This window comes from Dasypus novemcinctus, chromosome 3 (assembly GCF_030445035.2).
Source record: "Dasypus novemcinctus isolate mDasNov1 chromosome 3, mDasNov1.1.hap2, whole genome shotgun sequence".
Taxonomy (NCBI): Eukaryota; Metazoa; Chordata; class Mammalia; order Cingulata; family Dasypodidae; genus Dasypus; species Dasypus novemcinctus.
The window spans coordinates 2,390,502-2,407,085 of record NC_080675.1 but is presented as its reverse complement, the minus strand read 5'-3'; the positions used below and the strand labels follow the sequence as shown (position 1 = coordinate 2,407,085).

Genomic DNA, 16,584 nt, shown 5'->3' with positions numbered 1-16,584 from the left:
GTCCCAGTCCTCCAGCAGGACCAGGCTCGCGTGCTGCGGCCTGGCTGTAAACCCCCTACGGGCAGGAACTGGACGTCCCGGAGACCACGACAGCTTTGCCGCCCCTGCTACTGCACTCTCCCGTCCCGCGGGGCACGGGGCTGCGGCGGGGTCCGTCTCCCTCCGGCCCGGGGCTCCCCCAGCGCGGGGCGGGCCCCGCCGGCCCCGCGCCACGCCCCCCCGCCGCCCAAAGTCGGTGGCGGGAAGGTTTGCTGACCGGGCCCGGGCCGACCGGACGCCTCGCCGGACACGCGGCTCCCCGCAGCACCGGCGCCACCGCTGCCGCCGGGGCTCGGCTCCGTGCCGCGCGGCCCTAGGGGCGTGACCTCGGCTGCTGCACGCAGTAGGCGCTCGAGCAGGGCCGTCAACGCCAACGCAGCGGCCGGGCTCAGGTGGCCGCCCTGCGCCGTCTCCCGGCTCGCTCGTCCCCGGCTGCCCGCGGTGGGCGCCCGCCGCCCCCCGCTGCCCGCGCCGACCCGGCCAGCCCTCCCCGGCCCTCGGCGCCGCCCCCTCGCGCCCGGCCAGGGCCGAGTCACCCCTAGCAACAGCGGCCTGGCCGGCTTCCTCAGGCCGCGCTGATTGGTCCAATTCCGGGAGGCGGCGCGTCGTCACTTCCGGCGTCCGGAGGCTGCAGAGGAAGCCGAGGGGCGGCCATCTTGGGTCTGTGAGGCTCGGGGGTGCCGGGGGTGGCGGCAGCGGCGGCCGCTCGGGCGAAGGCTGAGGCGGAAAGCGAGCCGGAGGAAGGAGAGCAGCCGGCTGCGGGCCCCTCCTCCGCAGGCCCTCTCCATGGTTGGCTCCCGCGGCTCGCGGCGGCCTGTCGTGCGCGCCCCTTCCTCCACGTCCTCCTCCTCCTCCTCTTGAGGGGCCGCCGGCGTCGCTGTGTGGAGGCCCCGGCGCTGAAGCCCGCGGCGCGACGGGCGGGAGCGGAGGAGGGGAGGGGACCCGGGCCCGCGGGGCGACCTGAGGCGGGGGTCGCCGGCGGGCCGACCCGCAGCCTGCCGCTCCGGCGCGCCGCGTCCCAGCCACCCGCGAGCCGGGCCCCGCCGCCGCCGCCGCCGCCGTCCGCGGGGGCTCCTCGCCGCGGTCGGGGGACGGGGAGAGAATGAGCCCCGGGACCCGTCGGGGGACGGCCCGGGTCGCGGCGCTGCTCCCGAACCGCGGGTGACTCGCGGGCGCTCGTCGCCGACTTCCGAGGGCCGTGCTGTTTTGTCTTCACCCTTGCATCGTGCACAATTGGAGCGAAGTAAAATGTCCACTCGGACCCCACTGCCCACGGTGAATGAGCGAGACACTGAGAACGTGAGTAGCGCGGGCGCGCTCGTGTGCGGGCCGTCGGGGCGGCGTGTCTGCGCGTCGGGTCCTTCCTGAGACTCCAGGGCCGCCCGCTCCCCTCGCCGCCTCCGGGCGCGGGACGGGGCAGTCCTGGCAGCCGGGTGTTCCCGCTGGAAAGCCTGGGCCGGCGGGGGTCACCCAGGAGGCCGGCGGGTGGGACCGTGCGCGCGAGGACGCAGCCTTCCCCCGGCCCGGGTTCCTGATCCCTCCCGGCGCCCTGTGGCTCAGGACTCGAGCCTGTCGGCGGCAGCCTTCCCGGTGGGCGTCTGGGGAGCTGGGTGGCCGCGGGGTGCGTTGTCCAGGTGTGTGTCAGGCCACTGGCAGGATTTGCCTGTGAGGGGCGGTCAGGTTAAAGGCACCTGCTCCTGGTGCTGGTTAAAGGTCATCGATTGGGGAGTGGGGGTAGCTCATTGGTTCAGTCCCAGGTACCTCCTTAGGAAAAAAGTAATCGATTGGGTCCAGTGGCCTGCCCTTCTACCTCTTTCTTTAAAATTGTCTGTGACTCAGATTAAGGACAGTCGCTGAAACTAAGTAACCACCGAGGAATCTTTGCGGCCCATTTGGAAAGAACTGCAAAAACACTGCTGCGAAGATCTTCCAGAACGTGCAGGCTTTGTTAAGGAATCGTTTCATTTCCACACAAATCTATGTGAGCAGTTGGTTGAGCGTTCTGGGAGGGAAGGTGGGTTATAAAGAGTGCTGCCTTGAAGTATGAAAGCTCTGGGTCCTAGTTCTGCCCGGCCACTCCCTGCTGGGGGGACCCTGCTCTGGGCTTGCGTTTCCTCCTCCTCAGGAAGATACTGGTTTAGGTGGACTCTTCTGTCCCTTCCAGCGCCCGCGTGTTAGGATTCTATAATGGAACCTTTGATTTTGTTTTTGTTTTTTACCTTGACTCTGTTTATTCAAACCTTTAAAAAATGCCAGGGACAGCATTTTTAGGGAGTGACAACTTGTGGTAGAAATTTCAGTGAAGAAATGTTGAATCTATTCAAGTGTTTCTAGAACTCTTGCCTAGCGCTGGGTTCAGACTGTTCCAGTTTAGTCTTTTATTTTCCTTAAAACATCTAGCAAGTAACTTGTAAAGAAACTTCATTATGAGTGTTATGAAGTAATTGCTGGCAAGAAAATGCCATTTCCTAGGAAAGTGTCCTTGCTCTGCCTGTTTTCTTGATTTCAGAAATGTCCTGAGACATTGCAACCTAGTGGTATCAAATGGCTTCATTTTAATCTTCAAAATGCTACTTGTTTGCTGGATAGCTGTCAGGCTATTTAATCTGTTTATGTAAATCTTGTTCTAAAACATCCCTGCAGTGTATTTATGTATAGTAGTTAATGCTTTTTAACCCAGTAGGAAAGTAGTACAATGGTATATGTTGCATCACCTGAGATGGATTAGAAGACTACATAAAGAGTGAGTAATAGGAAATCCTGTATTAGGTGGGTCAGAGAACTCATTTTCTTACAGCTTTTCTTTTGAAGAACCTGTTTCTCACTTGATCTTTTTCCTGTTCTTTGACTACTCTGAAGAGTGAGTGGAGCAAGCAAAAATGTGAGTTGATTAGCTTTGATCATTGACCTTCACTGAGAGAAAAAAACCTTACATTGAACCAGAGCAGAAGACAGAAACAAGATTTGTGATCATGAAAGATTTTCACCAAATGGATTTTTCTTTCAAATATAAACATATGTATTTCAATGTAGCATATTAGGAGAAGAGTGTTTCTTTTCACTCTGGAATGCATAGTTCATGTCATGATTATCTGTGGTTGACGTATTTTGACCATTTACTTTGTTCTCTGGTGAATTAGCTGAAACATTTTCTAGTTTTTTTGTGTGTGTTATTAGAAATGACTGACTTTACTCTTTTAAAACAACCTAGGGTGTGGATTGTGCTTTTTCTTTATTCTCATGTTATCTTTTTAAGACTGTGTTTTTTGACTGTTAAAATCAGGTTTGTAGCGTATCATCACAGTAATTCACCATAACCTATTTCATTTCTAACTCTTGAATTGGCCCATTCTGGAAGAAGCTATATATCTTTCCTAGTGCAGTGTGCATGTGTTAGTGTTACACCTCAAGTTTCCCTATTGGCGTATACTATACTATTTGCCTATCATTACTGAACTGAGCATTAAATCGTGCCAGCTAAGTGGTGAAGCACAAGAATGAATAATGGGAGACTCAGTCTGTCAGGCAGCTTTTTTGTTTAGGCTTATTGAGGTAAAACATTCTTTTTAAGCATACAGTTTGAGTTATGAAAAATGTACAGTCATGTAACCATCATCACACTTAAGATATAGAACATTTTTATCACTCCCCCAAATTCCCTTGTGCCTCTTCACAGTTGTTCTCCCCCACCCCACAGTCCCTGGCAACCACTGATCTGTTTTCTGTCCCTTTAAGTTTTGTCTTTTACAAAATGTCCTGTAAATGTCATCTCTGAGAATTATTCTTGTTTTTGTGGGTATTGGTAATTCATTCTTTTTTTTTTTTTTTTCATTTAAAAAATGACTGAAGTGTATCGTTTATATATGAGCATACATAAACAATAAGTGTATAGTGAAAGTTGTGAACTTACAAAATGAACATGCATAACCTCATACAGGGCTCCCATGCATCACCCTACCACCAGTACCCTGCGTCGTTGCAAAACATTTGTAACAAATTAAGAAAGAGCATCCTCAGAGTATTACTGGTAACTATAGTCCATATTGTACATTAGGTATATTTCTCCCCAACTTACCCTATTATTTTGTTGTTGTTGTTCATAAACCATACATTTTATCTAAAGTGTACTATCATTTGGTATAATCAAAGAGTTGTGCATTCGTCACTTAAATCAATTTTAGAGCATTTTTATCACTTCAAAAAAAAGGAAAAAAAACAACAAACCACTGTCATACCCATATGTTAGCACTACTAATTACAAATCCTATAATATCCTTTCACCATTTCTATTCCTTTCCAAACATTTACAAACAATTCTACACAGATTAAACCTCAGCTTTCCATTCTCTAACCACATTTTATTCTCTGTTTACTTACATTGTAGCTATTAACTCCATTAGTTTGCTCAGTGTATTTGGTTTGTAATAGCGAAATCGTACAATAATTGTCCTTTTGTGCCTGGCTTTCTTCACACAACATAATGTCTTCTAGGTTCATCTACATTGTCATATACTTCACAACTTCATTTCTCTCTCTCTTTTTTAAGATTTTTATTTATCCCCCCCCCCATTGTCTTGGGCTCACAGTCTGCTTTCTGTGTCCATTTGCTTTGTGTTCTTCTTTGTCTGCTTGTCTTCTCTTTATGTGGCACCAGAAACTGATCCCAGAGTGAGAGAGAGGGGCCCAATGTCTCTCACCATCTCAGCTCCCTGATCTGCTGAGTCTCTTGTTTTTTCTCCCCTGTGTCTCTTTTTGTTATATCATCTTGCTGCACCAGCATGCCTGTGTGGGTCAGCACACATCCACTTCCCTTCATTTCTTCTAAAAGCTTAATAATATTTCATTTTGGTATATACCAGTTTGTTTATCCATTTGTCAGTTGATGGACACCTGGGTTGTTTCCATTTTTGGCAGTTGTGAATAACACCGCGATGAACATTGGTGTGCATTGTTTATGTCACTGCTCTCAGTTCTCCCCGGTATATACCTGGTAATGGTATTGCTGGGTCACACGGGAGGTGTATATCTAACTTCTGTAGGAACCAGCAAGCAACCTTCCACAATGGCTGGACTGTTCTACATTCCCAGCAATAGTAAGTGATCCTATCTCTCCACATCCTTTCTAACCCTTGTAGTTGTTTGTGGGTTTTTTTTTTTTTTTAATTTTTTTAATTTTTTTTAAAGATACATGGATCACACAAAATGTTGCATTTAAAAATATAAGGGGGGAAGTGGACTTGGCCCACTGGTTAGGGCATCCGTCTACCACATGGGAGGTCCGCAGATCAAACCCCGGCCCTCCTTGACCCGTGTGGAGCTGGCCCATGTGCAGTGCTGATGTGCGCAAGGAGTGCCCTGCCACACAGGGGTGTCCCCGCGGAGGGAAGCCCCACGCGCAAGGAGTGCATCCCGTAAGGAGGGCCACCCAGCGCGAAAGAAAGTGCAGCCTGCCCAGGAATGGCGCCGCCCACACGGAGAGCTGACGCAACAAGATGACACAACAAAAAGAAACACAGATTCCTGTGCCGCTGACAACAACAGAAGCAGACAAAGAAGAACACACAGCAAAATAGACACAGAGAACAGACAAGGCAGGGTGGGAGAGAAATAAATAAATCTATCTTTAAAAAAATATAAAAATATAAGGGGTTCCCTTATGCCCCACTTCCCACACCCCCACTCCTCCCACATCAACAACTTCTTTCATGCGTGTGGTACGTTCATTGTATTTGATGAGTACTGTAGTGGCCATCGTAGTAGGTGTGAAATGATATCTCATTGTAGCTTTGATTGGCATTTCCCTGATAGCCAGTGATATTGAACATTTTTTCATGTGTTTTTCCACCATTTGTATTTCTTCTTTAGAAAAATGTCTTTTCAGGTCTTTTGCCCATTAATCGGGTCATTTGTGTTTTTATTGTTGAGTTGTGGAATCTCTTTATATATCATGGATGTTAGGCCTTTGTCGGATGAGTGATTTCCATATATTTTCTCCCATTTAATAGCTTCTTTTTTATCCTCTTCAAAAAGTCCTTTCAGGTACAGAATTGTTTAATTTTGAGGAGGTCCCGTTTATTTTTCTCATGCGCGTGCTTTGGGTATAAGGTTTAAGAGACCCCCACCTACTACAGGGTCTTATAGATGTTTCCCTACATTATCTTCTGGGAGTTTTATGGTCCTGGCTTCTATGTTTAGGTTTTTGATCCATTTTGAGTTGATTCTTTTATAAGGAATGAGATAGAGGTCTTTCTTTCATTCTTTCGGTTATGGATATCCAGTTCTCCCAGCATCATTTGCAGAAGAGACTGTTCTGTCCCAAAAAAGTGGACTTGTTAGGCTTATCAAAAGTCAGTTGACCCTAGAGATGTGGATCTATTTCTGAACCCTCAATTCGATTCCATGATCAATGTGTCTATCTTTATGCCAATATCATGCCAGTTCTTGAGCCACTTCCACTCTTCTTTGTTGTGCCTTTCATTATGTTTTCCTTGTGTCTCTTGTTGTGTCATCTTGTTGCATCAGCTCCCTCTCTTGCTTGTCTTCTTTAGGAGGCATTGGTAACCCAACCTGGAACCTCTCATGTGGTAGGTGGGAGCTCAGGTGCTTAAGCCACATCTTCTTCCTACCATGCTGGGTTTTTTTTTTTTCATTTATTTCCCCTTCCCCCCATTGTTTGTGCTCACTATCTGCTCTCTATGTCCACTTGCTTTGCGTTCCTCTATGTCTGCTTGTCTTTTGTTTTAGGCACTGGGAACCGATTCCAGGACCTTCCAGAGTGGTAGAGAAGTGCTGAATTGCTTGTGCCACCTCATCTCCCTGGCCTACTGCATCTCTTACTGTCTTTCCTCTGTGTCTCTTTTTTTTTGTTGCGTCATCTTGCTGAGCCAGCTCTCTGTGTGGGCCAGCACTACTGCACAGGACAGCACTCTGCATGGGCCAGCATGCCACATGGGCCTGCTTGCCCTTACCAGGAGGCCCTGGGTATCAAACCCTGGACCTCCCATATGGTAGATGGGAGCCCAATTGCCTGGCCACATCTGCTTCCCAATATTTTGGAATTTTTAAAATACAGGATTGTGTCACCTGTGAATAGTGAGTTTTACTTTCTCTTTTCCCACTTGTATGCTTTTTATTTCTTTTTCTTGCCTAATTGCCCTAGCTAGCAGAATGTTGAGTAACAGTGGACAGTGGGCATCCTTGTCTTATTCCTCATCTCAGAGGGAAAGTTTTCGATCTCTCCACATTGAGTATGATGTTGGCTGTGGGATTTTCTTATATGCCTTTTATTATGTTGAGGAACTTCCCTTCTATACCTGTCTTTTTAAGTGTTTTTATCAGGAAAGAATGCTGAATTTTGTCAGATGCCTTTTCTGCACCAATCAAGATGATCATGTCGTTTTTCCTTTGATTTAATGTCATGTATTACCGTAATCTTACATTGAACTACCCTTGCATACCAGGAATAAATCCCATTTGTTCATGGTATAGAATACTTTTAATATGCTTTTGGATTCAATTTGCAAGTATTTTTTGAGAATTTTTGCATCTATGTTCATTAGAGAGATTGGTTTGTAATTTTCTTGTAGTATCTTGTATTAGCCAAAGGGATGCTGTGATGGAAAATACCAGAAATCTGCTGACCTTTATAAAGGGTGCTTATTTGGAGTAAATACAGTTACGAGGCCATAAAACATAAGTTAGTTCCCTCATCATAGTCTACTTCCACGTGTTGGAGCAAGATGGCTGCTGACGTCAGCGAGGGTTCAGGCTTTCTGGGTTCCTCTCTTCCTGGGGCTGACTTCTCTCCAGGCTCAGTTGCTCTGCACTCTTTACAAGGCCAGCTATAGACTGTCAGGTGAATGGGCTTGTCTCTGTTCCATGAGGCCTCTGCCATATCTGCTTCTCTGTGTGTTTACTTTCTGCTCTCCTGAAAACTCTCAGCTCTGTCCTTTGCCATGTCTTTTATCTGTGAGTCCCATCCACCCGGGGGCAGGGGCTCAACACCCTACTGTCCTGGCCCAGTCAAAACCCTGATCATAATTTAATCAAGTAAAAGTTGAACTTCAGACCAGTTTACAAACATAATCCAATATCTGTTTTTGGAATTCATAAACAGTTTCAAACTGCTACATATCTTTATCTGACTTTGGTATTGGGATGTTGTTGGCTACATAAAATGGATAATTTTCTGTTCTCTTCAATTTTTTGGAAGAGATTAAATGGGATTGGTGTTAATTCTTCTTGAAATGTTTGGTAGAATTCTGTGAAGCCATCTGGTCCTGGAATTTTCTTTTTTGGAAGATTTTTGATAACTTAGTCTCTTTAAATGGGATTAGTTTATTGAGTTCCTGTATTTCTTATAGAGTTAATATAGGTTGTTTGTGCATTTCTAGGAATTTGACCATTTCATCTAGGTTGTCTAATTTGTTCACATACAGTTTTTCATAATATCCTCTTATGATTCTTTTTATTTCTGTGGAGTCATCTTAATGTCCCCCCTTTAATTCCTGACTTTATTTGCATCATTTCTCTTTTTTTTCTTTGTTGTCTAGCTAAGGGATTGTTGATTTTATTGATCTTCTCAAAGAACCAGCTTTTGGTTTTTTTGAGTTATTCTTTTTCTAATTTCTCCAGGTGTTCAGTTAGATCTTTGATTTTAGCTCTTTCTTCTTTTTTAATTTAGGCATTCAGGGCTATAAATTTCCCTATCAGCACTGCTGCCTCCATTGTATCCCATATATATGTATTTTTTAAGGTACTGGGACCAGGGATTGAACCCAGGACCTCCTGTGTGGAAAGTCGGCACTCAACCACTGAGCCACATTGGCTCCTCTGAGTTGGTTTATTCATTTGTTTGTTTCTTTTTTTTTTTGTTTTTAGGACGCACCAGGGACTGAACCTGGAACCTCCCATATGAAAAACAGGTGCTCAGCTGCTTGAACCACATCTGTTCTCTTATCCCATAGGTTTTTTTTTAATCCCCCCCCTTGTAGCTTTTTGTGTGCTGTCTGCTTTCTGTGTCCATTTGTTGGGCGCTCTTCTGTGTTTTTGCTGGTCTCCCTTTTTTGTTGAGTCACCTTCCTGAGTCGGCTCTCTGTGGTGCCTGCAGGCCAGTTGGTGGTCCGTGGCATCCGGGCAAGCCTGCCTTCACAAGGAGGCTCCAGGACGGGAACCCAGGGCCTCCAATATGGTAAACAGGAGCCCAACTGATTTAGCCACAGCCACTTCCCATCACATAAGGTTTGATAAGTTCTGTTCTCATTTTCATTAGTCTCAAGAGATCTTCTAATTTCTCTTGCAGTTTCTTCTTCAACCCACTGCGTGTGTTCTTTAGTTTCCATATATTTGTGAAATTTCCCCTTTCCTACCTATTGATTTCCAACTGCATTCCATTATGATCAGAGAAGGTGTTTTGTATAATTTCAGTCATTTTAAATTTATTAAGACCTCTCATGTGACCCAGCATATGGTCTAACCTGGAGAATGTTTCATGAGCACTTGAATAGAATGAATATCCTGCTGTTCTAGGGTGTAATGCTCTAAAAATGTCTCTTGGGTCTAGTTCATTTATCATATTATTTAAGCGCTTTGTTTCTTTATTTATCCTCTCTCCAGTCCGAATGTTCTATCCAATACTGAGAGTGGTGAATTGAAGTCTCTCCCCAACTATTATTGTAGGACACCTGTTTCTCTCCACAGTTTTGCCAGTGTGGGCCTCATGTATCTTGGGGCACCCAGGTTAGATGCATTAATATTTATTATAGTTATTTCTTCTTAATTAATTTGCTCTTTTACTAATATATAATGACCTTTTTCATATCTTATAACAGTTTTGCATTTAAAATCTATTTAGCCTTATATTGGTATTGCCACGCCACACATTTTTTGTTTACCATCAGTGTGGAATATCTTTTTCCATCTCTTCACTTTCATTCTGGTTGTGTCCTTATATCTAAGGGGGAGCCTCTTATAGATAGCATATAGATAGCTCATATTGTTTTTAATCCTTTCTGCCAGTCTGTCTTTTCATTATGGAGTTCAAGCCATTAACATTCAAGGTTATTACTGTAAAGGCATTGCTTGCTTTGTTCATTTTGTCTTTTGGCTTTCCATTATCTTACTATTGTCTATCTTTTCATCCTTTAATTTACCCTTCCTAATCATTTCTACACTCTTCTCCAAGTCTGTCACCCTTGTTTTTTTATCTTCACGCTGCAGCACTCCCTTTAATGTCTCTTATAAATCTGGTCTTTTGGTAACATGCTCTCAGTTTTGGTTTGTCTGTAAACTCACCCTCATATTTGAAGGACAGTTTTACAGGATGCAGAATTCTTGGCTGGCAGTTTTTCTTTTTCAGTGCCTTAGATAGATCCATACCGCTTTATTCTCACCTCCATGGTTTCTTTTTTTTTTTTTAGATTTATTATATTTATTTTTCTCCCCTTTCCCCCTGTTGTCTGCTCTCTGTATTCATACACTGTGTGTTCTTCTGTGTATGCTTGCATTCTTGTCAGGCGGCACCAGGAATCCGTGTCTCTTTTTTGTTGTTGTTCTGTCATCATTCTGCGTCAGCTCTCTGTGTGTGTGGTACCACTCCTGGGCAGACTGCGTTTTTTTCATATGGGGCGTACTCCTTGCACGTGGGGCACCGCTATGCGGGGGACACCTGCGTGGCATGGCCCTCCTTGTGTGTGGCAGCACTGCATGTGGGCCAGCTCACCACAGGGGTCAGGAGGCCCTGGGTATTGAACCCTGGACCTTCCATCTGGTAGGTGGATGCTCTATCAGTTGAGCCACATCTGCTTTCCTCCATGGTTTCTGGTAAGAGGTCGGCACTTATTCTTATGGAGAAGCTTTGCTTTTCTCTCTCTTTTTTTTTTTAATAAAGATTATTTTTTATTTATTTCCTCTCCCCCTCACCCCCATCCTGGTGTCTGCTCTCTGTGTCCATTTACAGTGTGTTCTGTGTCCGCTTGCATTCTTGTCAGCGGCACTGGGAATCTGTGTCTCTTTCTGTTGTATCATCATGCTGAACCCTGGACCTCCCATGGTAGATGGATGCTTTGTCAGTTGAGCCAAATCTGCTTCCCTGCTTTTCCCTTGATACTTCCAGAATCCTGTCTTTATCTCTGATATTTGTTCCTCTGAATAGTAGGTGTCTCAGAATAGTTCTTTTCAGATTTATTCTGTTTGTGGTGCATTGTCCTTGGATATTGATATATGTCTTTCATAAGGATTGGGAAGCTTTTGGCCAATATTTCCTCAAATATTCTTTCTGCCCCTTTTCCATTTTCTTCTCCTTCTGAGGTACTAGTAACATGTATATGTGTGTCGTGTTGTCATTCAGTTCCCCGAGACCCTTTCCATTTTTTCCATTCTTTTCTCTTTGTGTTTTCCTGTCTTTTCCAGTTTGGATGTTCTGTTCAGAATACTAATTCTGTCTTTGAGCAGTTCATATTTGCTGATATGTGCCTGTAAGTTATATTTAATCTCATTCATCTTGTCTTTCATTCCCATAAGTTCTCTTTCTCTTCTTCGCAGGCTTTAAATGTTCATTATGCTCACCCAGTGTCATCTTAATGTCCTTTATCTCTTTAGCCATATTTTCCTTCAACTTTCTGAATTGATTTGAGATATTTGTGTGATTATCATTAATTAGGTGTCTTACACCCTTTTTATTGTCAGGATATTTGGTTTGTTGTTTTGGCTGGGCCATCTCGTCCTGTTTCCTACAGTATGGCTTGTAATTTTTTGCTTAAGTCTAGGCATCTGAATATGGTAGTGAATTTACTCTGGTGTAAATTTTTCTTTCTTTCTTAGTGGTTTTTTTTGCTCACAGCTCCTCTTTGATTTTTGGTTCAACTATTCTAAGTCTTTAACATTGCCTAGCTTAAGTTATCAAAATTGGGCAAAGACTCACCAATGGGGTACAGATTTTCTCCCAGAGGTAGGGTTAAAAGAAACCTAAAAGCAGTTTTTCTCCTTGTAGTTTCCTGGCTGTCCAGCAGATGTGGTCATGGGCAAACCTTGCCACAGAGGTGTTTCTTAAAACCTCCGCTTTCCTGTGTTTCTGGTCTGGTCAGAGCCAAGATTGAAAGCGGCTCTGCTGGCTGACTTCACTGAAGAGTAGCCCTCTGACACTCTCCCTCTTTCCTTGTAAGAGCTGACAGGGAGGAAGATGCTTGTTCCCCTCTCAGTCTCACGCTGCAGAGAGCCAGCAGTTTATTCCAGGCTTAATATCTTGAGGGTGGAGGATGGGAGCCCTTCCTGGCTGCTGCAGGGGTTGAGTAACTCACATATGTTATGTCTTCTGTTTTCCTTTCTTTGTTCCTCACCCTCTTGGGGGTTGTGCAGCACTGTTCTGGTCTGCTGGCCCCCAAAGCAGGCCCTTTAGACAGGTTTTGGCCCTTTCTCCGTTGTTTTTGTGAGAGAGTTGAGCCCTGCCTGCCTACTTGGGCGTCATTTTCCTGGAACTCTTACCCAGTATCTTCTTGATGTGTTTATTTCTTTAGCCTTGCTCCATGACTTGATTGAGGAGATTTGTTTGAACCTCATTGATTAGTTATTTCAAGTCCCGTGTCTCGTCTGGAGCTTTGATTTGTTCCTTTGCCTGAGTCGTGTCTTCCTTTTTCTTAGTAGGACTTGTCCTTTTTTGCCGATGTCTAGGCATCTGATTATGATGCTGGGTTTACTCTGATGTTCACTTTCTGCCTCTTGCCTAGGGATTTCCTGTTAAATCGCTGTGTTCTAGCGTGGTTCTTGGATTCTTGGCTCAACTTGTTGTAGGTATTTAGGATTGCCCTGAGTATCAGAACAAGTTGCTCAACTGCTTACACCAGAGCTAAGGACCCAATAATGGGGTGCAGGCCAATTTCCAAGGACTTTGGAGAGGGGGACAGTAAAGGCACCTAATTGCCTTGTTTGTTTATTTTACTTATATTTTTCTCTTTTCATCTACTTTTCTGGTCGCCAGAAGATGTACTGTTTGGAAGACCTTTCAGTTTAGACCCCAAATGCAGGGGGCGGGGCGGGGGGTGGTTGTGCATTCACTGCTATCCAGCAGAAGCAATGCGTTCTGGGTGGGCCAAGCCTTGCTAAGACTTTCCCTGGAGTTGTTTTTCTCCCTTGACTGGCTATACCCTCTCTCCCTCTGCCTCCCCAGCAACCAGCCCAGGGCACTGGAGAGCTTGTTTTATCTTTAGCTCCCTGCTCTCAGGGCAGTGTCAGAACCCCACCCAGACTGGAAGAAGACTGAGTTTGCTGGCTGAAATCTGAATTTGCTGTAGGCCATACCCTTCCCTCTCCCCTGCACCCCCCTCAGCTGCTGTCTTCCAGACTGCTGTTTGTTCCCAGGGTGGGGGCATAGGCACCAGCAGCCTCTGCTGCAGCTTTGCTCAAGGGATTCTTCCAGTTGAGACTGCTTTCCTTTGCCCCTCTGTCTTCTGGGTGGTGTCTGTCCTTCCCTTGGTGTCCTAAGCTCAGAACAGCCTCCAGACTGCCTCTGCCTGTCCTCTAGGTGTTTTTCTTGGAAAGTAGTGATCCCTCTCCCTCTCTAATCAATACCCCGTCTTCCTGGAGGTCCCTTGTTACTTGAAATCTCTTTTACCTTGTTTGTGTAGTCACCTAGCTCTATTTGGTTGGAATTTTTCCCCATCCTTTCCCTCAACCTACTTGTATATTTGTATTTAAACTTGGTAATTTATTCTTTTTTTGTTACCAAGTAGTAGTTCCTTGTTTGGATATACCACAATTTTTTATCCATTTACCATTAATGGGCATTTTGGGCTATTATGACTAAAACAGCTTTGTTTTTTTAGTTGTTAAAGAAACTTATCCTCAGAATCATATCTGTGTTTCAAGTAATTTTATAATTGTGAAAAAAATGTTTCTTATGAGAGCAAGAATTATAAAAGGCAGATAATTGACAACAAGAATATTATCTTGGGAAGCGGATGTGGCTCGAGTAATGAGCGCTTCTGCCTACCATATGGGAGGATCTAGGTTCGATCCCTGGGGCTTCCTGGTGAAAAAGAAGTGAAAGTGTGCCCACTTGGCAAGCCAGTGCCTGTGCAAGTGCCCTTGTGGTTAGCCAGTGCCCTGCGCATGTGAGTCATGCAGCAAGATGATGATGCATCCAAAAAAAAGAGACAAGGGGAGAGTCAAGGTGAAGCACAGCAGAGACCAGAAACTGAGGTAGTGCAATTGACAGGGAACCTCCCCATCAGAGGTCTCCAGGATCGAATCCCAGTGAATCCAAGAGAAGCGAAATAAGAAGAGAAGACAACACAGACAGCCGAAGCAGGAGGGGAAGGGGGGGGGGGGATATAAATAAACCTTTTTTAAAAATATTATCTTTTTGTTTTTTAAATATTTATTTATTTCTCTCCCCTTCCCCCCACACCCTGGTTGTCTGTTCTCTGTGTCCATTTGCTGTGTTTTCTTTGTCCGCTTCTGTTGTCGTCAGTGGCACGGAAATCTGTGTTTCTTTTTGTTGCGTCATCTTGCTGTGTCAGCTCTCCGTGTGTGTGGCGCCGTTCCTGGGCAGGCTGCACTTTCTTTAGCGCTGGGCGGCTCTCCTTACGGGGCGCACTTCTTGCGCGTGGGGCTCCCCTATGCGGGGACACCCCTGCGTGGCACGGCACTCCTTGCGCGCATCAGCACTGCACACGGGCCAGCTCCATACGGGTCAAGGAGGCCCGGGGTTTGAACCGTGGACCTCCTATGTGGTAGGCGGACGCCCTAACCACTTTCCTAAAAAAATATTATCTTTATCCTAGTACAGTACTGTTTTCTTTTGATTTCCTAATATGAATATCCACCTTTAATTGATGCATATATAAAAGTTCATTATTATCAAATCATTTTTTGACTCAAAGGAACTAGTCAAACAATGTGATCTCAGGAGGAAGCTGAGACTAGCTGCTTAGGACCATTGACTATTTACTTGTAGAGCCTCTCTTAGGCCCCAGCTCTCCTCTACCAGGCTATTTCTCCAAAACTTATTTACTAATTATTCAAATAGGGAGATGTAGCTGTACTGATAACACAGTATAACGAAAATAAGATTTTTTGAAAACTGCAATCTTTTATTATGGAAAATTTGAAACAAATAGAATAGTATTTATCAGTGGCTTACAACTTGGGGTGGGGGGCTGGCTAGGAATGCTGATCAGTATCGTGTTCTGCAATACACAGAATTATTTGGCCCAAAATATCATTTGCCCTGGGGTTGAAAAACCCTGATATATAGTGAGCCCCCATCAATACTTAGTGTCTTATTTCATTTATTTCCTCTCCCAAGATTATTTTGAAGCAAATTCAATGCATTGTATCATTTCATCTATAACGCTTTTGGAAGGGATAAAACCTTTAAAAAACAAACAAACCTATAATCATAATACCTTCTTCCTGCCTTAAAAAATCTCCATTATTTCTTAGTAGCAAATCTCCACTCTATTCAAATTTCCTCACTTGTCTTATTTTGTTTAACACTGTTCAAATGAGAATCCACATCTGGTCCATACATAATCGTTGATTAATATGTAAAATAAGATGCTTTTTAAAAGGCAAAAAGTGTTTTTGTTTTATTACATGTTCTACAACTGCTTTTTATAGCACTGTGGATGAATTCCATGTTCCTATACTGGCAAACTTAGAAGCATATTTTTTTGCTTAAATTTCAAGGCATATGACACTTTGTCAGCTTGAGGTATTTGCCAAAGAACCAAAGGCCTCAGAGCTTTACCAATTATTTAACAGCTCCTGATGTGTATGGAAAAACACCATGAACTCATTTTTAGTTAATGCAAAGAGTCATCAAAATTTCTTGTCTCTGTGAAATAGAAAAACTGATGTCTAGCCACATCTTGGTTATGTGAGATTGAATTAACTTGTTCAGCAGCATTTTTGAATACCCACTATGTATATGAAACTGTGGTAGGTGTTGTTGAGGATATACCTGGGAACCGTATTTTTCCTGCTTTTAAGGACTTCCCAGTCCCTGCAGGACAAAACATGTTACAGTTTTGTGAAATTAAGCCTGTAAACTCTCAAACTTAAGCAGACATCAGAATCACCCAGAGTGCCTCATCCTCACACTTTGGTTCTATAATTGGGACCCCTTGCATTTCTAACAAGTTTGTAGGTAATGATGGCGCTACCTTAGAGACTGCCCAATGAATGCTTGCTAATACACTGTATTCCTTTTAGACTGTATTGTGACAGAAGATTTCTAATTGGTTTAATGAATTCAGTTTTTGTTCCATAAATTGTTTTGTTTTTAGAGAAGTTGTAGGTTTACAAAAAAATCATGCAGAAATATGTTCCCGTATACCACCCCCCACTGTTTACCTATTTTGAATACTTTGCATTAGTGTGGTCCCTTTGTTACAGTTGATAAAAATTATTGTAGTTATTGTATAGTCTGTGGTTTATACTAGGGTTTCCTATGTTGTACAATCCTATGGTTTTAAAATTTTATTTTAGTTACATATATACACGGCCTAAAATTTCCCCTTTTAATCACACTCTACTATATAATTCTTT

The 16,584-nt window shown here is 44.4% G+C and overlaps 1 protein-coding gene across 7 annotated transcripts in view; it reads left to right on the top strand.

The window, feature by feature from the left end:
• The first annotated feature begins 684 nt into the window (after positions 1-684).
• MARK3 (microtubule affinity regulating kinase 3) overlaps positions 685-16,584 on the top strand; it is a 116,016-nt gene continuing 100,116 nt past the window's right edge. For 5 of the 7 annotated variants that reach the window (XM_023589260.3, XM_004459982.5, XM_004459980.4 and 2 more), the window contains exon 1: positions 686-1,338. In XM_023589260.3, the coding sequence (XP_023445028.1) occupies positions 1,288-1,338 (51 nt within the window). In that variant the 5' untranslated portion in view covers positions 686-1,287. Of the gene's footprint in view, positions 1,339-16,584 lie in introns of all 7 variants that reach the window. The other 2 variants (XM_071213598.1, XM_071213603.1) reach the window with 2 other exon arrangements.